The 20171-nt window shown below is 39.3% G+C and overlaps 2 protein-coding genes and 1 pseudogene across 2 annotated transcripts; 1 reads left to right on the top strand and 2 right to left on the bottom strand.

Annotated features, from left to right (window-relative positions):
- Positions 1 to 639: 639 nt before the first annotated feature.
- LOC133985297 (uncharacterized) lies at positions 640 to 2863 on the bottom strand (annotated as a pseudogene).
- A 123-nt stretch (positions 2864 to 2986) lies between these two features.
- Positions 2987 to 11056, top strand: LOC133985298 (interferon-induced protein with tetratricopeptide repeats 1-like). The gene is given in 5 exon segments (XM_062424892.1): positions 2987 to 3003; positions 3589 to 4525; positions 7413 to 7423; positions 9749 to 9837; positions 9840 to 11056. Coding segments are annotated over 5 exon segments (2271 nt in total).
- Positions 11057 to 12148: 1092 nt separating this feature from the next.
- On the bottom strand, positions 12149 to 20138 carry prpf38a (pre-mRNA processing factor 38A). The gene is made up of 10 exons (XM_062424306.1): positions 19943 to 20138; positions 18467 to 18626; positions 18246 to 18367; positions 16360 to 16445; positions 15495 to 15605; positions 15260 to 15366; positions 15098 to 15124; positions 13480 to 13571; positions 13216 to 13264; positions 12149 to 12532 (listed from the first exon to the last, which is right to left on the bottom strand). The coding sequence occupies exons 1-10, from the start codon at positions 20070 to 20072 to the stop codon at positions 12487 to 12489; spliced, it is 930 nt and encodes a 309-aa protein (XP_062280290.1). The 5' UTR covers positions 20073 to 20138; the 3' UTR covers positions 12149 to 12486.
- Between the last annotated feature and the right edge of the window lie 33 nt (positions 20139 to 20171).

Raw genomic sequence — 20171 nt, forward strand, 5'->3', positions numbered from 1 at the left:
GAATTGTGTAAAAAGTGAAGACTACTTTTGTCACAATAGTTTTTCAGGTCTTCAACAACATTTTTTTTTTTTTAACAATATTTTTATTGATTTTCAATAGAAATGTACAAAACCAGTCAACAAGTATCACATTAATTGCACAATAAAACACAAGCTGGTCCTGCTGTGTACCCTCGAGCAAAGAAAAAAACAAAAAAACAAAAACAGAAGACATAAACAAACAACAAAACTAAACTATAAATAACAAATAAATAAATAAACAAATAGATTGTCACACTCACTAGCTGTACAGATGTGTATATTCTATTGTTGCTTGAGAAAGTCCATTAAGGGTGTCCATACGTCTTCAAATTCTTGTGCTTTACCCCTGATTACATAGGTTAGTTTTTTCTAATGTTACACACATTGCCATCTCTCTAATCCAGGACTGTGTAGAATATATTTCAGTATTTCTCCAAGACAGAGCAATCATCCTCCTGGCCTGCAGGAGGTCTTCAACAATATTTAATTCATTAAATATTGCAAAGAGCTTCAAAGAGTCAAAAAGAGGCTGAGACTGGCAGAGGTCAATGCAATTATAGTTTACAAGAAACATCACCTGGATGCGATGGGACGCATCATCAGTGTTGTAACCTGGGGTCAGCAGGTGTTTCGGGTCTCACAACATACACCCTCGCCCAGGTGACCCGGCCGGGGTTGATCAAGCCCCAACCTGCGTCCCAGCAGCGACCCACGGATCAGCCCTCTTAATCCAAAGCCACCTTGTAGCTTTCTCTGCGGCTTCGCTTGCGGATTTAATGGCCGTCTTTTTGGCTGCTCCTGTCACGACCAATCGAGAGAGGACTTTGCAGAGTGAACGTCCTGCAAAGCCTCTGCAGCCGACCTCTATGGGCTCGTAGAATGTTCTCCAGCCTCTGCCCCTGCACTCCTCCACTAGTTCCTGGTACTTGGCGCATTTCCTCTCATTAGCTTCCTCTATGCGCTCTTCCCAGGGCACTGTAAGTTCCAGCATGATCAGGTGTCTTGAAGCTTCAGAGGTAATGATCATGTCTGGCCGGAGCGATGTTGCTGCAATGTGTGCTGGGAACTTCAGCTGCTTTCCCAGGTCGACCTGCAGCTGCCAGTCAGAGGCTGTGTGGAGGAGGCCTGTTGTTGTCTGTGGACGAGCGTTGGGCTTCTCTCCAGCCTTCACGAAGGGGATTGCCCTCTTCGGAGCTTGACCAGGTGATCCTGCGCTGCAGCACACTTTCCCACTTAGTCCAGGCTCCCTGCTGCCGAAGTCCTACCGCTCTGCTCGCTCGCTCTTCCTCCACACCAGCTCGAACCTCTTCCTGGAGTAGATGGTGTCTCTCCTTGCCGTGGGTCTTGCTAACTTGGGTCTTCGGGAAGTAACCCAAGCCTGCTCTACCAGACGCCAAGGTGCCCACCAGTGCCTTTTGTCTAAGGCGTGATTCTGCAACTTCCACTGCCTTGTCCGCCCTCCATTTCCTTCCTGTCCTGACCTCTATGCCGGCTGTTGACACTTTGCAGTCCCTGGAGTCCCTGTACTGTAGGGCTTCTCTTGTGCGTGCTACCTTGAATTCTTCAGTGAGGCCACTGAATGGTAGCAGCAGTGTCTTACTTGTCCCATACAGTGCTGTGCTGGAGAGGCTGCGTGGAAGACCCAGCCACTTCCGAAGAAAGCCACTGATCTTCCTTTCAAGGGACTCCACGGTTGTCATAGGGACTGCTTAGATCAGGAGTGGCCACAGGACTCGTGGCAGGATGGAATGCTGGTAGATCCAGGCTTTAAATCTGCCAGGTAGGCCAGACTTGTCAACCTTGGTGAGCCAAGTGCCGAGCTGTTGCGAGGACTTCTGGATGGCGACGGTGTCTTTCAGGCTTGAGTCAAAGAGCTTCCCCAAACTCTTTACCGGCTGCTCTGTGATGGATGGTATGACCGTTCCTGAGATTGAAAACCGGAACTTGTCAGTCACCTTACCCTTTTTCAACACCATGGACCTTGACTTAGAGGGCTTAAAACTCATCCTTGCCCAGGTGATGAGTTTCTCAAGTCCTTGTAGGATCCACCTGCTCCCTGGGACTGATGTTGTCGTGATGGTGAGGTCGTCCATGTATGCTCTTATCGGGGGCTGTCGTACACCAGACTTGGTCAGGGGCCCTCTGCATTCCACCTCGGCTGACTTGACCACCATGTTCATGGCAAGGGCAAAAAGAACAACAGAGATGGTACAGCCTGTTATTATTCCTTTCCCCAAACGATGCCAGTCTGATGTTTCTGACCCAGAAGTGACCCTCAGCCTGAAATTATTGTAGTAATCCAGGATCAGGTCCTTGATCTTACTGGGAACATGGTGATGGTCTAGTGCGAGCTCGACCAGCTTGTGAGGTATAGACCCGTAGGCGTTGGCCAGGTCCAACCACAACACTGCAAGGTCTCCTCTGTTTTCATGAGCCTCTCTGATGAGCTGCGTAACTACACCAATGTGCTCCAAGCAGCCGGGGACTCCAGGAACTCCGCCCTTCTGGACAGAGGGGTCAATGTAGTTGTTCTTGAGGAGATACTCGGTCAGTCTTCTGGAGACGATGCTGAAAAACACCTTCCCTTCTACACTCAACAGTGAGATTGTCCGGAACTGGTCGATGTTTCTCGAGTTCTCCTCTTTGGGGATCCACACTCCCTCCGCACACCTCCATTGGTCAACAACTCTCCCTCTTCTCTATCCAGATCCAGATAGATTTACTGTGCATTAAATTATACTCAAGCAGACCAAGGCGGGTCCATAGAACCAGCGTTAAAGTTACATCCAAAATACATTTTCTTTTATACTTTTTCCTCTTTCCCATTAAGGTGGGACTTCATCCTTGGGTGCTTCCTTATTTTCATTTCTCTGGGAATTTTCACCATTAGTTATTATTTTCAGACTGCCTACAGTGACCCCTCATCCTCCAGTGGGACGTTGTCTATTTTTTGACACCATTATTTATGAACTTATTCTTAAGGTAACTAATAAAAGAAATGACACATTACAGCCTTGATATTCAAATTCATTCTCAGTAATCCACAGATACTATTCATCTGATTAGATCTAATGCAAATTGTTGCCCTTTCCTGTTGGACTGCTTCTAACAAACATTGAAGCGCTTTGGACATACTCCCTACATCCTGATCCCTTTGATGTCGGCAGTTATTAGGTTTTGATCAGATTTCTGTGTGGAGAAATTATTTTGTGCAGCAAAAACTTGGTACATATGAAGCACCACTTAGTGTCTCCCTCTAGACCTTACAGTGACCTCTGGTGTATGATGTGCAGAATTACTCACATAATGATCACTTATTGTGAGATTTGCTTACACACTACTTTGAGTAATTTTGTATTTTGGTTTACTCAATTTCTTTCTTCCATCGTTCCTTCACTCTTCCTTCGTTCCCTCCTGGCTGTCCTCCCAATGCTCCTTATTAATTTCTTCCATCCATTCTTCCACACATGATGAACACACGTTACTCAAGCATATCAAGCTTCACAGCATATTATATTAACATGCTGATGATGTGTTCTAATATTAGTTGTTTTTATTCTCCATCAGTGATGCTCAGAGTCAGTCAACACTGGAGGCCAAACTGAAGGCCCTGCACTGCCACTTCACCTGGGACATCGACACCAGAAGGGCCGAGCTTTTCCGTCTCAGGGACAAACTGGAGGACATCGGCACCGATGATGGAAACAGCTGGCTGGGTCACATTTACAACCTGCAGGGATACATTCAATACCAGCTGGGCTTGACTGATGACGCCCGGTGTTTCCTCAACAAGGCCACAGAGGCCTTCCGCCAGTCAAGAAACCCCGTCTTAGATGAAGGTCCCTGGTTGGTGGTGAACTACGGGAACCTGGCTTGGCTGCACCACCAGCTGGGAGAACAAGCAGAGAGTCAGACTTACCTGTCAAAGGTCGACACCCTGCTAAAAAAATACCCATCTCCATCCCACGATGAGCTCCATCCAGAGATCTACGCTGAAAAAGCCTGGACCCTGATGAAGTTCGGCAAAGACAAAAAGGTGCTGGTCATAGATTACTTCCAAAGAGCCATTAGGATGCAGCCGGACATAGTGGAATGGAACACCAGCTATGTGATTGCATTAGTGAATCCTTATAAGTACAGCGCCGAATCAGTGGAGGGAGACATCACTGGGAAAATGGGAATGGCCAAGGAACATGATGCAAAGAATTTGTACCTTGCTGTTCTCGAACTCGAGCAGCGTGCTAAGAAAGGAGAAAGAATTGAAGATGAAGCACGTGAGTTAGCCAGAAAGGTTTTGGAGAATCCTGTCAGCAGCTACAGTGGTATGAAAAAGTTATTGTGGATTTACAGTAAACACATATCTCTTGATAGAGCTATTGATTTGGCAGAGAAGGCTCTGGAAAAACATCCACATGTACGTTACCTGAAGTGGTGTGCTGCTCTCTGCTATGAATGGAGGATCCTCTCCCAAAATCCTGTGGAGCAAAGCAAGATGGACAGAGCGGTCAGTCTCCATAAGGAAGTGATTTCTCTTTACCCTGATGGGTCACTTCTAAATAAAATAGCCCTCGCAAATATATACGCAAAGTCAAATCATGGCCTGCCTCAAGCAGAGAAGACTTACCAGGAACTCCTAACGACCGAACTGGAACCTGCAGGAAAACAGCTGCTTTACCACAGCTATGCAAAATATTTAAAATTCAATCGAAAAGATAACAACAAGGCGATAGAATATCACATGAAGGCAGCAGCGATACCACAACAATCCCACTTACGAGATAAAAGCATTGAAGCTCTGAAGAAGTTTCTAGAAGGAAATCCCAGGAAGCCAATGTGTAGAAAAATAGAGGAGTTACTGGCCAACCTGGCAGTCTAGAAAGGGCTTAATCCAGGTGAAAGTGTAGGTATTCCATTACCTAAAACATCTGTACATATTCATTATTCTGATTTTATACACATTAGAAAATTTGTGACAAAAGATTTGTAGAAGTTACAGAAACAAAAACTACTTCAAATAATTTTACAGTTATGAGACAAAAAAATATGTATATGTAATATGTCATAAAATAACGTATATCTGATTTGTAAGAAACAAGATAAATAATTAATAAGACTGAGATGGGGTTTGAAATAAAATGCATTGTAAACATGTTAAAATATTATTACTATAATCCTGTAGGTTACATTACTGATGCTGATAGAGTCTGATCACATGTTCTATTTTAACACCTGGACTCAATAATAACCACAGTGATGACTTTTTTCTGGTTTGTTGGGTGTTTTTCTTTGCACTATATTTAAAGTTTGAATAAGAACATAATGCACTCTTTATGAAATCTGCTTTGCTGTAAGTGTGTCGTAGTGAAAAACAACTCTCTCTAATAATGATTAATATGATGTATAACCTGAATATAATTGATTGTGTGAGTAGAAACTTGTTCACTATAATGATTCTATTAAATAAACACTGTAAAATCTTAAAGTTTGTTTTGTTGATTAATTTATAAGAAATGTTCTCTACAGTTTTGCAGCACTGTTCACAAACCACTGATGGACGTCAAACTACAACTATGGAAACTTACAGCTCACATTTAACATTTAATTTAAAAACTCTGAAAGAAACTTAATGGTTTAAAGATTCAAAATTTCATGTTGTGTTTTCAAACACTTTATTTTACTATTGTCTAAATATTTTCTCAAGATGTTTCCTGTTAATAACTGTTTAATATGCTCATAATTATGGTGAGGAAACGGCAACTTCCTTTAAGAAAAGCTCCATTTAAATGTGATGGAAGATTTATTAAATATTTAAAACTTTATTCTTCATTTATGTTCAACTGTATCCTTTTGTAAATAGAAGGATTTCACATTTTTGTGTTTTCAGCTACTCAAACTCAAGTAAATCATCAAATGGAATTAATTAAATGTTAGTGTGCTAATTGAACTCATTTTTCATTGATTAGTACCAATTTACACAGTTCTTTATAAAACTTTACAGAACAAAACAAAAACAAAAAAATATATAATACAACAATGACATTTCATTATCTGAACAAAACAAAATAAAAATCTTGTAAAATATATTTGAATAAAATTGTCAGTTGTCCAAGATGGGGGTCACATTGATGATCATTAGAAATATGATCAGATCAGATCTAGAAGTGTCCACAGCTGATTGGAAGATTGGCGGTTCGATTCCCGGCTCCTCCAGTCCACATGTCAATGTGTCCTTGGGCAAATTGCTCCAGTTGCTTCGCCAACGGTGAATGAATGTGTAAGAATGGTTAGTTTCCTCCTGATGAGCAGGTTGGTACTCTGTGTGGCAGCTCCTGTCATCAGTGTGTGAGTGGGACATAGTGTAAAAGTTTGAGTGGTCATAACGACTAGAAAAGAGCTATATAATACAGTCCATTTACCTCTCATTGATTAGCACCAGTTTACATAGTTCTTTATAACACTTTACAGAACCAAACAGTTCCAAACACATTAGGAAAAGTATAATACAAAATTGAAATTTCATCATCTAAGCAAAAGAAAACAAAAATCTACATCAAAACTATCTTATAAAATGTATTTTATAAAAGTGTTGTGCTGTAATACTAAAGTCTGTAGAAAACACCTGAGTTTCTGGCTGCAAGTTTAAAGTCATTTGTCCGTGGACCAAGATGGGGGTCACATTGATCCGATCATTAGAAATATGATCAGATCAAATCTAGAAGTGTCCACAGATGAGAGTAATCCCTCTGTGTCACTACTACAAACGGATTTACTGTGTTCATCAACACTGTCGTTCTTTCACCTCCATGAAACCAACTGGCTGAAAAGAGCGAGGCCGAGTGGATCAAACATTCAGCTCCACACGGTAAGAAAAATGTGATTCTAACACATAACTGTGAGGAATTACAGTAGTTAAGTCTCTATTGTCCTGCAGTATAGTCCATTAAAACTGCACAGTGTGCATCTTTTCATTTTTTAAACTTGGAAACCTGCAGACATGAACCATTTTATTTATCTACTGAGCTACAACAGAAACAGATACAAATTCAGTTAGCCTTAGTGTCTGCTACAGGTGGCACGTTTATGTGTTTCCTTTCGTTCAGACTCGAGAGTTCATGTAAAAATCTTGCTTGTCTCAGTGACTGTCCGTTTGTGAATATAACAGAGCTGGAGAGAAGAAAATTAGCATGACACAAAGAGACACCATAGCAACATTTATTGGAATTCAGATGTCATGGCACCAGCCCTGTTCAGTGACTAGTCACCTGTGCGTTTGTCTTGGTGCACTGTTTGTACTTATTCAGTAACTAGGAGATTAATAAAATACCTCTGCACCACACGTCTGAACACAGGCCTTAGGTGTGGTTGATTGTCTTGTTCTTGTTTTTCTACAGGTAAGAATAGCGTAAGAAGAAAGGTTTTTGTTTCGTTTCAGTTCAGAGGGGATCTGTGGATTCAAGAAATGAAAGTGTGTTTTGTTTTTTGTTTTTTATTTAGCTACAGCTGCAGCACCTTTCCCTTTTCTTGCTTGCTTCAGTTATTTAATAAAAGTCAATTTCTGTTGATTATCTTCTGTTTATATTTGAGCTATAAGTATTTAAACTCTGTTATTGTTGCCCCCCTGATAAACATAAACCCTGTTGCCGCTGAAGCTGTGGCTGTAGATGTAAACAAAAAGGCTGCAGGATTTATTCTGCAGCTCTGCCTCTACGAGGGTTTAGGTTCCTCCCAATCTCTATGCGCTCCCTGTCAACATGTTTGAGTATTACGCTAACACTGCAAGCAGTAAGGTACAATGAAATTGGCATTTTAATCACTATTTAGGACACAATAAAATAAAATTCATAGGGATGTCTATTTTTAACAACACCTAACTTATTTAACCTCTTATTTTAACTGTACCATAGTCCCTTAATGAACTGACTTCTTTAACATCTTTTTTTTTTTTTAACCCTTTACATTATTACACCAGACAATAGATGTTAGTGCTTGCCTGAAAAAAAGTGTTATGTTGTTATGTTGCTTCTCTCATCCTTGGACATCTGCAGTGTTGTACCATAAATGAGGGTTGGAGGATTTTTCGATTATCAATTCATTGGAATGAGGAATCATGGTGTTAAGATCAATATCTAATGTTATCCTTTTCTTCTGTTTACAGATAAACAAGTTGAAATATTCCTTATCGGTCCCTCCAGGATTTCCTTTTTTGTGATTTCTGAGGCCTGAAATGCCTGATTTCGCAGCAGCTTTTCAAAAACATTTAGATGAACGTTGCAGTTATTCTAAAGGTCAAGAGGTTCCAGTCTATTCTTTTTATAAGCCTATTTAAAAGAATAAACTGGGACCTCTTGGCCTTTGTTCATCTGTCCTAACAGGGTCTTGGGTCAGAGGGACGACTGGACCTCACCCTGTCAGCAGCTATGTGGTTGAGACTTGTGCTGATGAAGCAGCAAAATCTGCAGCTAAATTGTCATTAACAACACATCACTGTGCTTGGAGCAATAAACAGCAGCATGGCAGTCAATACCACATAAAAAAACATGTTATGATCTGAATAGAAATCCTTAAAGAAAAGGGAGTACAAACCTCTACTCAATAGAAACTAACAGCAACAGAAACCTACGGAAATAGAAACTTTCAGTCAGTGGGTTTTTACCACAAACTTAAAGACGAAAGCCGTCGAGCTTGATCTGTGGCATTCGTGCAGCTTTTGTGCCCCACCTCTTTATTTCCCTTCCGCCACAGTATGAGCATATAAAACTTGTGATTGACATCAAATTATTCACAGCAAAGCAGAAGTTCCTGATTTATTTTCAGTGAACCCAAACACTGCTTCTGGATAATATTTAGAGAACTTCTGAGTCGAGGAATCTGCAGAATAATGAGGTGAGTAGCTGCTTCTGCATTTTATATTACTGCATGAACAAACAACATTTTCCTAACTTTAATCATTTCTTTTTGCCTAAAAACAATCAAAGATGAATGTAAACTGTGTGTAAAAAGTAAAGTTTTATTAAGACTGTCCTCTGTGGTTGTTCCAGCTCTGCTTTAAGTTCTTCCCTCATTTCCAACTCTTTATGTTTTCCTTTACTCTTCTTGTCCATTTCCTGCATCCTTCTCTCTCCATCTACTCCCTTTCTCCCTCTATTTCATCCGTCTTCATTGATCTCCTCAGTCTTATTCAGTGTATTTCCTTCCTCACCGCCTGTTTCAGCTCACTTTTTCATTTCTTTATTTCATTCTCTTTTGCTTTTCCTTCTGTCCTCTTTTCCTTTCTGTACACTCAATGATATCGTCGCCTCTTCTGAATCCTGCATTTCCGCCTGTATGCAGACGATACAGTTGTATATTGTACTTCAATCACTCCCCAATCTTCATTTAATTCACTCCAACTTCAATTATATAGAAATAAGTTCATCTTAAACACAAACAAAACTAAATGGATGCTGTTCACTAAGAATACTCTCACTGAATCCTCTAATATTATTTCTACTAATTGTACATGGCACATGCAATATCTTGTCATCTGGCAAGACAATTATCTTAATCTGAAGCATCACAGTAACACATTTATTGGTAAATTGAGAACAATATTTGGTTTTCTGTATATAAATACCTACCCAATATTGTTTTGTATTGTTGTTGTTGTTTCTCGACACCATTGTAGATGAGGATTCCTCCACAAAATTAAGATTAATAAATAATATTAGTTGTTTTTATTCTCCATCAGTGCTGCTCAGAGTCAGTCAACACTGGAGGACAAACTGAAGGCCCTGCAGTGCCACTTCACCTGGGACATCGACCCCAGCAGGTCCAAACTTTTCGTATCAAGGACAAACTGGAGGACATCGGCACCGATGATGGGAACAGCTGGCTGGGTCACATTTACAACCTGCAGGGATACATTCAATACCAGCTGGGCTTCACTGAAGAGGCTCGACATTTCATCAGTGAAGTCGCAGAGGCCTTCCGCCAGTCAAGAAACACTGTCTCCGATGAAGGTCCCTGGTTGGTGGTGAACTACGGGAACCTGGCTTGGCTGCACCACCAGCTGGGAGAAGAAGCAGAGAGTGAGACTTACCTGTCAAAGGTCGACAACCTTCTGAAAGAATACCCATCTCCATCCCTGGATGAGCTCCATCCAGAGGTCTACGCTGAAAAAGCCTGGACCCTGATGAAGTTCGGCAAAGACAAAAAGCTACTGGCTGCAGGTTACTTCCAGAGAGCCATCAGGATGCAGCCAGACATGGTGGAGTGGAACACCAGCTATATGATAGCGTTAGTGAATGCTGTAAAGTGCTTTGAAGACACACCACTGGAAGAAGAGATCCTGGAGAAAATAGAAATGGCCAAGGAACAAGATCCAGAGAATATGTATCTTGCTATTTTCGACCTTGAGCAGCGTGCTAGGAAAGGAGAAAGAATTGAAGATGAAGTACGCGAGTTAGCCAGAAAGGTTTTGGAGAATCCTGTCAGCAGCTACAGTGGTATGAAAGCGTTGTTATGGGTTTACAAAAAATATGTATCTGTTGATGAAGCTATTGATTTGGCAGAGGAGGCTCTGGAGAAACATCCAGATGAACATTTCCTGAAGAGATGTGCTGCTCTCTGCTACAAATGGAGGATCCTTTCACATGAACCCCTGAAGCAAAGCAAGATACAGAGAGCAGTCCATCTCCACAAAGAAGTGATTGCTCTTTATCCTGATGGCTCACTTTTGAATTAACTGAATCTTGCACTGATATACGCGAAGTCATATCACGGCCTGGCTGAAGCTGAGCAGATTTACCAGGAACAACTAGAGAAGGATCTGGAACCTGTGGAGAAACAGATGCTGTACCACTACTACGCAAAACACTTAATGTGTGATCGACGAGATTATCACAGGGCGATAGAATATCACATGAAGGCAGCAGAGATGCCAGAAGAAACCAACTTTAAAGAGAACAGCATCACATTCCTACAGAGCATTGTAGACGGAAACAGGAGACCAAGATGTAGAGAAATAGAGGAGTTCCTGTCCAAGCTGGAAGTCTAGAAGATCCTAAATCGAGTAGGAAGTTTTGGTATCTAAAACATCTGTACACATTACAGAAAGAGACAGAACTGCACCCTCAGATTAAAAAGTCGTGCACATACATTGTAAATCCAAGGGCACAGTTTAGAAATCCGAATGCATGGATTTTTTTCCCCCTACAATGTGAATCCAGGAAGGCGCCATAGTTTAGAAACGTGTAATGTATGATTAAGTTGTAGCTGGTGTATTTTTTACATGATGAAAATAAAATGTACTGTGAATTTTAAAATGTCATTACTATAACCCCGATATAATCACATAACTGATACTGATACTTTGAACGTGTGTTTTAACATCCTGACTGTATTCCTGGTTTGTTGGATTAGTTTTTTCTTAGCACTGAATTTAATTTGTATTAGAACATAATGCTCTCTATGAAATACTCTTTGTTGTAAGCTTTGTAATGTAATGATTCATTTGATGTATAACCTGAATATTATCACAACATGGAGCTGACTGCGTGAGTAGAAACTTGTACATGATACTGATGTTATTAAATAAACTGTTGTATTTTCTATGTTTGTTTTGTTGGTTAATTCACAAGAAATTCATGTTCTTTACAGTTTTACAACTCTGATGGACATCAAACTACAACTAACTAAACTTACTAATATTAAATTCGAGTGAAATTCAAAATTCCGTGTTGTTTTCCAAGAATGTTTGATATCACTATATTTATATAATTATAATATAATTACACTTTTATGAACATTTTCCATTTTGTTACCAGGAATCAACTGTTTAATAAGCTAATAATAATACTGGGAAAATAGAAAAGTCATTGTTGAAAAGCTTCATTGAAAACTTTATTTTTACTTTTATGCTCAACTGCATCCTTTGTATGTAGACACATTTTAACTGAGCTGCCCCCAAACACAATGATCATGCTGAAACAGGAAAGGCACAAACACAAAGCTGGAAATATACTGTTGTCTAAAACATGATGTAATTCATTTAATTTCAATTTAATGAATTATTAGCATGTCAAACACAATGAAAGGGGGTTTAAACCATGAATCATGAATCAATCAAACCTCATAAAAAACACACGTCTAATGAATAAAAGGTCTTTATTTGCCAGGTAAGAGAGTGAAATTCATTACTGACGTACAGAAACAGTTTTTTTATTAAACATTTACATGTTTCCAAAAGTTACCAACAACAGCCATGATTACCTGAAATTGGAGAATATTATCAGATTATTTCTCTCAGGTGAATTTAACCACAGAACGATGCTGAAAAGCTACACAGACTGTACAAAGACCTGCTTACATTTTACAATATGTCACAGACAGGTTCAGGGGTCCAATGTCTAAAACTGAAATTAACTCAAAAAAAATATCAGAAAAACTCAAATTACAAAAAGGAAAAGATATAAAAGTAAAGAAAAATCACTCGTTTCCTCTTCGACTCTTCTTGTGACTCTTTTTTGAGCTCCTGTGATGAGAAAGAAAACAAAATAATTGAATTAATGGTGAATCATCTCATTAAATAAATCAGAAGATAAATTACACAGGAGATTCCTTGTTTGTCATTTTACTTCCAAACATTTAAAAATACTGACGACACATGCTCGATTATTCAGCCTCTACTCAAGTAAAAGTATCAATACAGTGATGTAAAAATACTCCATTATAAATGTAAATCCTCCTACAGTCTTTAACAATGTGTTGTATTTTAAAAGCTTGTTATATTATGTATTGTGTCCAATCTTCATCTGTGGTAAAAGAAACTAAAGCAATGTTTTAATAGTTTTTGAACCATAATCCCATACAATAAGGCTGGGTGGTATATTGAGTTTTTAAGATATATTGGTGTATTTTCAAATCAGATATAAGACGAGATGTCATCGTTTATATCGATATTGTTTATTGACAATCTACGGCAATGTTTTTGTCATTTGGAGTCTTCTTTCATGCACATTACATTGTTAAATTATTGAGTGAAATTGTTGACAATTCCCCACCGCTGTCTGTATCTCTGCTACACACGGAGGGTTCATGGGGAACAGGGCTATGAGATTTTGGCCATATCGTCCAGCCCTACCATACATACAGTCAAGTACTCTGGTGCATATACAGTGTTTCAATGTAATTGTCACAGTAACAAACGTCTCTCACCTCTCTGGAGACTTTGAGTGGCTGCGATGTCTGTGGCTTCTGTGATGACCTGGTTCAGAAACAGCAAGCAACACTTCAGTATGAGTCATAAAATGCAATCATACGTAAAATAACTGAATAAACACTGAATATTTCTACATATTTCATATCTGCTTGTTTGGATTTCACCAAGTAAATGATATTTCACGTCAGTTTATGTGACACTGATTGTGTGACAGTGACGTCTGCATTTACACATGGATTAATTATTTATCATTAATATACCTGGGGACTTGGAGCGATGGCGTCTGTCTCGGGACCGGCTGCGGTGGCGGCGGGGGCTCTTGCTGCGATGGCGGTCTCTCCGGGGAGACGGGCTGAGGACATTGAACAAAACAGACCAATCAAAACCAACTTCAAACCCTCTGGTTTAAAGGTTTGGACCAGGCCATTTTCTATGTTTTTCTTGGATCCAAACCAACAATGAAATGATCTACTAGTAAGTATTATGGGTATCCAAAGTCTGATATATCTTGGCACATTAAAAACATGTCAGAATGATGTGTTCATATAAAAGAAACAAACTGCAGACAAGCTCAATTATGACTCTTTATGTTATGATTTTTTGATCAACGGAGGTTTTAGGTTTTTAAAACGTTCTCGAGGTGATTTAAATATCGGTCTTCGTGCAACACGGTGAACCACAACCACCTCTAACCACACGCTGCATCTCTACACTGTAGACAGGAAACTCGCTGCATCTGCACACATTGTATTCATCCTCACAGATCGGCTCCAGTGCTACTTGTGTTTGTTAACTGCGATGCAGAGCTGAAACAATTTAGTCCATTATCAAAAAAGTCACCAACTTCTCTGTCAGTAAAAGGTGAATTGCCCCCTCAGAGTTGGGAGAGAGTTGATGCCCCAAGCAGAGGAGTTTAAGTATCTCAAGGCCTTACTCACAGTGAGGGTAAGATGGAGTGTGAGATTTGGCACTTTTCCATTATACAGTTCTAGCACTACTCGGCTAGACTCGACTTGTACTCCATGCTGTACGGGGCTTTTTGTCACACACAAAGCAAGAAAATAGAGCCGTATGGCTGTAACGCTGTTGCTGGTATTTAAAAATGCTGGGTTTGATTCTTGTGTGGGACGGCTCATGACTCTTCCAGTGACGACTATGTGACTAATCAGTGGCCGGCAGTCTGTTGACATCACATTTAGTATCGGCTCGGCTCACTTGGAACCAACACAGAGCAGGTACTAAAAAAGTACCAGGTACTATCCCTGATGGAGAAGCAAAAAAAAAAAAACAGTCTGAGCTGGTGAGCGTGGTTGGGGAGAAGGAGGTCTGGGTTTCATTGATAAGCCTAAAGCCACCGCGAGGGACGTCAACTTATCAGTGGATTTCCCCCAGTGGTCACTCGGGCAACAGTATTTCAACATTAAGCATTTTCCCCCATAGACCATCATTGTAAAAGAGACGTCTGTGAAACTGCTGACAAGCTCAATTATGACTCTTTATGTTATGAATATTTGATCCATGGAGGTTTTATATTTATAAAACTTTCCTCAAGCCGAAAAAAAGTGATTTAAAAATCTGTGACGTCGTCAGATTGTAAAGTCTGTGGGCCGATCGGGTAACACTACTGAGCATGTGCAGAGGGCCACACGATGAGAAATTCCTACAGGACTGAATGGACGCCGTTTTTGTTCCAGTATTCAGCTCTTATATTCATCCATGGTCTCATTGATGTGTTTTTAATAGTTTTTGAACAACAACGGAAGAATAAGACATATCAGACTTTGATACACACACACAGTAGTTGTTAGTAGATCAGTTCATTGTTGGTTTGAATCAATAAGAAAAAAATGAAGTTCAGGATTTAAGAGGCTGACATACCTTCGCCTCTTCGGAGATCTGCTCCTCCTGGAAAAAAATAAACCACAGCATGCTTAACATCTTCTGATTTTTAAAATGAACATTTATGATTTTGTTTCTGTCATATAATAACGTACACCACACTAAATATATATTTTTAAAGGATAACACTTATAGACGGACCGTCTGGGGGACCGGCTGCGTCTGTAGCGAGGTGACGGGGAGCGGCGAGGTCTGTCGTTGTCACGGTAACCGCGCCTGTGGGGTTCAGGGGTCTGGAGTCTCTCCAACTGCAGATGGAAAAACAGACAAAAAAAACACACACTTTAAATCCTGCTTACGGTCATGACTGAAAGAAGGTTTTTATTTCACAGGAAAAACTGATTAAAGATAAAAGAATGAGGATAAATATTATTACCTTCTCTTCTTCCTCGTCCTCTTCATCACTGCTCTCCACCTCATCCAGGTCTTCTTCCAGAGCACTGATACGTGTGTCCAACATCTCTGCCTCCTCCAGGACTTGTCTCTTCTGTAACACACACACACACTTAAAATTAGACGTCAGCCTTAAAGGCACCTGAAACAAGCAGTGTGTGGGCAGACATGATGTAAACTCGTTGTCGTTGTTGCAATGTAAAAATACTCCATTACTGTTGCTGACCCATAGTTTCCCAACCTAGGGGTGGGGCCCCTCCAAAGGGTCAGCAGATAAATGTGAGGGGTGGTGAGATGATTAATGGGAGAGGAAAGAAGAAAAAACTAAGTTCTGATACACAAATGTGTTTTCAGTTTTTGGACTTTTTCTCTAATCTTTGATTTTTGCTGAAATATTGGTTCATTTGAACATTTATTGAAATGAAAGCATGTGAGAAGTTTAGAGGGAAAAATCAGTATTTGGTGGAGCTGTTGGTTTCATCTTTAACAATGTGTTGTATTTTAAAAGCTTGCTATATTATCCATTGTGTCAAATAAATGTAGTGGAGTAGAAAGTACAATATTTCCCTCTGAGATGTACAAAGTAGCATCACATGGAAATACTACAGTAAAGTACAAGTACCTCAAACTGTACTACAGTAAAGTACAAGTACCTCAAACTGACTGCAGTAAAGTACAAGTACCTCAAACTGTACTACAGTAAAGTACAAGTACCTCAAACTGTACTACAGTAAAGTACAAGTACCTTAAACTGTACTGTAGTAAATTACAAGTACCTCAAATACTTTACTGTAGTCCAGTACTGCAGTAAATGTACTTAGTTACTTTTCATCACTGTGTGAACCAACCTGGAGCCTCGGCAGAATGATGTCACACATTCTCTCTGAATGAAGAAGGTCGTCTATGTACTCGTCAACATGCATCAACTCGAACTCTAAGATGAAGAGATGAAAAGACAACTTCATTTTAAAAAAAGAGTCACTGCAAAGCTCAAAGTGTTAAAAACAGGAAATCACTCTATTCATCCGGCTTTGGTGCAATGCCAGGTGAACCAAGACCACCTCTAACCACACGCTGCATCTCTGCGCTGTAGCTGGCAGACAGGAAACTCGCTTTTCTGCAGACGTTACACCGTCCTCTCAGATCAGCTCCAATGCTGCGTTGGTATTGTTAACAGTGAAGCAGAGCTGCAACATGTAGTGGTTTATTCAATTCGGTGCCAGCTTTCTAAATTAGTCACCAACTATTCTGATAAATCAATTAATCATTTTGAGTCTTTTTTAATTTAAATCAAGAAAATTACCAAATTCTCTGATTCCAGCTTCTTAAATGTGAATATTTTCTAGTTAGTCCTCTATGACAGTAAACTGGAGATCTTTGAGTTTCATTAGAGGACTACAGCTTGGACAGTAATCCACATTTTCACCAAACAACTAATCAATTAATCAAGAAAAAAATTAACAGAGTAATCAATAGTTTGATTAAATCCAAGGTGATCATGGTGTGAAGTAATATACTGCGGCAATAATAGCAATTATGTTAAATACATTAACCGAACTCTTTATTATTATTAGGCCTGTGCAATGTAATTAAATCCAATACAACAGCTCTGCTATAGTCATAGTGGGTGATGGTGGTGTACTGAGGTGCATTATATCTGAATGGTGATCCTAATATTTTGCTCCCCTCATGTATGTTAATGTAGGGGACAAAATATTAGGAACACCAGTGAATAAAATGTGCCCTTAATGCACCACCATCACCCACTATGATCTTTATAATAAACATCAAGTTGATTTATCACGTTTTAGAAAATGTGAAAATGTATAAACTTCATAAATGTAGAGTTTATAGCAGAGGTGTTGTATTGGATGTAGTAGATTAAAGAGGCCAGTGAGTGTTAATGTGTATGTATATGTGGTCATGATTATAGCAGCACACGTGTCACTGTCGCCCTCTGCTGGACAGAATATGTATAGCACGACTTTCCATTTATTATAATGTGTGTTTCTTCGTGATTCAGGCTGACAGTGAGATGACCTGCAGTATGAAGAGGGGATGAAACTGAGCTCATTCTCTCTTCCACTTCACATCCACATTTGCCTTTGTTAGTTTTCGGTTTGTTTGCAGGTTCTGTTCGTCCTGTTTTTGCAGCTTAATTTCTTAAGTTTAGTTTCTATGTGGATTTAGGTCCTACAGTCCTTTAAGGGTTGTTCAGTTTGGATGGCTCATCAGTTTTAGTTGGAAATTGTCTCAAATCTATTTATTATGTCTGGTCTTGTTTGAGAGGGTCGTCACACCACCAACCTCTCTCTGATTAAGAATCCTTATAGTCTATTTATTTTATTTGTTTTGATTTGGTTCTACTTTATTTTATGTTATTTAATTATCATCATTCTATAAGTTTTATGTTCTTATTTGATTTTACATCATTTGTTTCTTTTGTCTTTTTAAGTCTAACTTTTACTCTTTTTTTTGGGATTATTTTTCTTATCATACTTATTTCCTTTTGCATGCGTTGGTCTCATTTTTTTCTTTGTTTTTATTCCTTTTCTTTATGCTGTCACCTGTTCTGTCTTATTATCAGCTTGTCAATCAACTGTGAAACACTTTGAGATACATTAACCTGAATGAAAGCTGCTATATAAATACATTTTGATTGATAGTAAACAGCATCCAACTGATAATTAAAGTTACTGACAGGTGAAATAAAAGTTAAAAAAAAGTCACTCACCTCCGTTTCTGTTCTGACTTTTGATTTTTCTGTAGTCGTTGTAAAGAGGCTCCAGGTATTTATAACAATCCACAGCGGTGCCAGTTAACCTCATGTACATCGCTCCGAGTAAACGAACATATCTAAACAAATAAATAAATAAAAACAGAAAGTAGAGTGGTGAGAACGATCCACAGCACCAGATTTAACAAGTATGGTATGAGACAATACCGGTGACTCACTTGAAATCCTCATTTTTTATGAACTCGACGATGATGTCTTTCTCAGGCTGAATCTGCAGCATCTTCAGCGTGAGGCAGAGGAAGGGAGTGGGCTTGATGTTTCCACCGTAAACGCCACCGACATACTTCAGCTCCATCGCTTTGTCGACGACAAGCTCGGCTGCATGGAGGAAAACACACACATGTATGATTAGTTGGGACATTATTCTTCAGATTTGAGGCTTTGATCAACCTCCCAACAAATGGGTTTTTAATACTGTAAGAGTATCCAAGAGGATTATATGAACTTTGCAATTTTTATATACATTAATCGGCCACTTTATTAAGTACACCTGTAAAAGTACTGCAGTATTATAATGATGTAGTATGCAGTATTACAGTAAAAGTACTGCAGTGTTATGAGTGATGTAGTATGCAGTATTACAGTAAAAGTACTGCAATATTTTGAGTGACGTAGTATGCAGTATTACAGTAAAAGTACTGCAGTGTTATGAGTGATGTAGTATGCAGTATTACAGTAAAAGTACTGCAGTATTATGAGTGATGTAGTATGCAGCATTACAGTAAAAGTACTGCAGTAGTATGAGCGATGTAGTATGCAGCATTACAGTAAAAGTACTGCAGTATTATGAGCGATGTAGTATGCAGCATTACAGTAAAAGTACTGCAGTATTATGAGCGATGTAGTATGCAGTATTACAGTAAAAGTACTGCAGTATTATGAGCGATGTAGTATGCAGCATTAAAGTAAAAGTACTGCAGTATTATGAGCGATGTAGTATGCAGTATTACAGTAAAAGTACTGCAGTATTATGAGCAATGTAGTATGCAGTATTACAGTAAAAGTACTGCAGTATTATGAGCGATGTAGTATGCAGTATTACAGTAAAAGTACTGCAGTATTATGAGCAATGTAGTATGCAGTATTACAGTAAAAGTACTGCAGTATTATGAGTGATGTAGTATGCAGTATTACAGTAAAAGTACTGCAGTATTATGAGCAATGTAGTATGCAGTATTACAGTAAAAGTACTGCAGTATTATGAGTGATGTAGTATGCAGTATTACAGTAAAGTAGTGGTTTGGTCCCTCTGACTGATATATTATTATTATGACATAATTAGATTATTAATAGTGAAGCATCAGTGTTAGAGCAGCATGTTACTGTTGTAGTTGTTATGTTGGATCAATTTAATATTAGATAAATAAATGTATAAAGTATAAAATAGCATCAAATGGAAATATTACAGTAAAGTAAAAGTACCTCAAAATTATACTTAAGTACTTCCCACTACTGGCTGTTATTTATACATTATGGTAACTACGCTTTACGTGTTTAAGATGAACTAAGTTACTTTAAATTAAATAAACACAGCGACGTAAAATAAGCCGTTGTTTCGGTTATTAGCATTAGCCCACGTAGACCTACTGTTAGCTGCGCGGCTAACAGGCTAGCATGCTAACAAGCTAACTCACCGCTAAGACCGAAACATTCCTCCTTCCAGTATTTAGACTCGTATATTCGAGTCCGGATGATTTTCTCCACCAGGTATTGCGGGTTGGTGCCGTGTATACTGTTCGCATCTTTTACTGTTCTGTTTGCCATCTGAGCAGAGTTAATGTATTAGCATGAGCACCGCAGCCTGCTTCTTCTTCTTCTTCAAGCGTTTGATGTTGGTTAACTTCCAGCTTATAGACGCATTAC

This window comes from Scomber scombrus, chromosome 8 (genome assembly GCF_963691925.1).
Source record: "Scomber scombrus chromosome 8, fScoSco1.1, whole genome shotgun sequence".
In the NCBI taxonomy this organism is placed as follows: domain Eukaryota; kingdom Metazoa; phylum Chordata; class Actinopteri; order Scombriformes; family Scombridae; genus Scomber; species Scomber scombrus.

Bases quoted from the DNA above. Each gene is read 5' to 3' on its own strand.
- prpf38a (XM_062424306.1), bottom strand. From the start codon at position 20,072: ATGGCAAACAGAACAGTAAAAGATGCGAACAGTATACACGGCACCAAC. The intron at 16,446-18,245 runs GTGAGTGACTTT...TCTTCATCTTAG, and splicing joins AAGTCAGAACAGAAACGGAG to AGTTCGAGTTGATGCATGTT. The intron at 15,367-15,494 runs GTAATAATATTT...TTCCATCTGCAG, and splicing joins AGGACGAGGAAGAAGAGAAG to TTGGAGAGACTCCAGACCCC.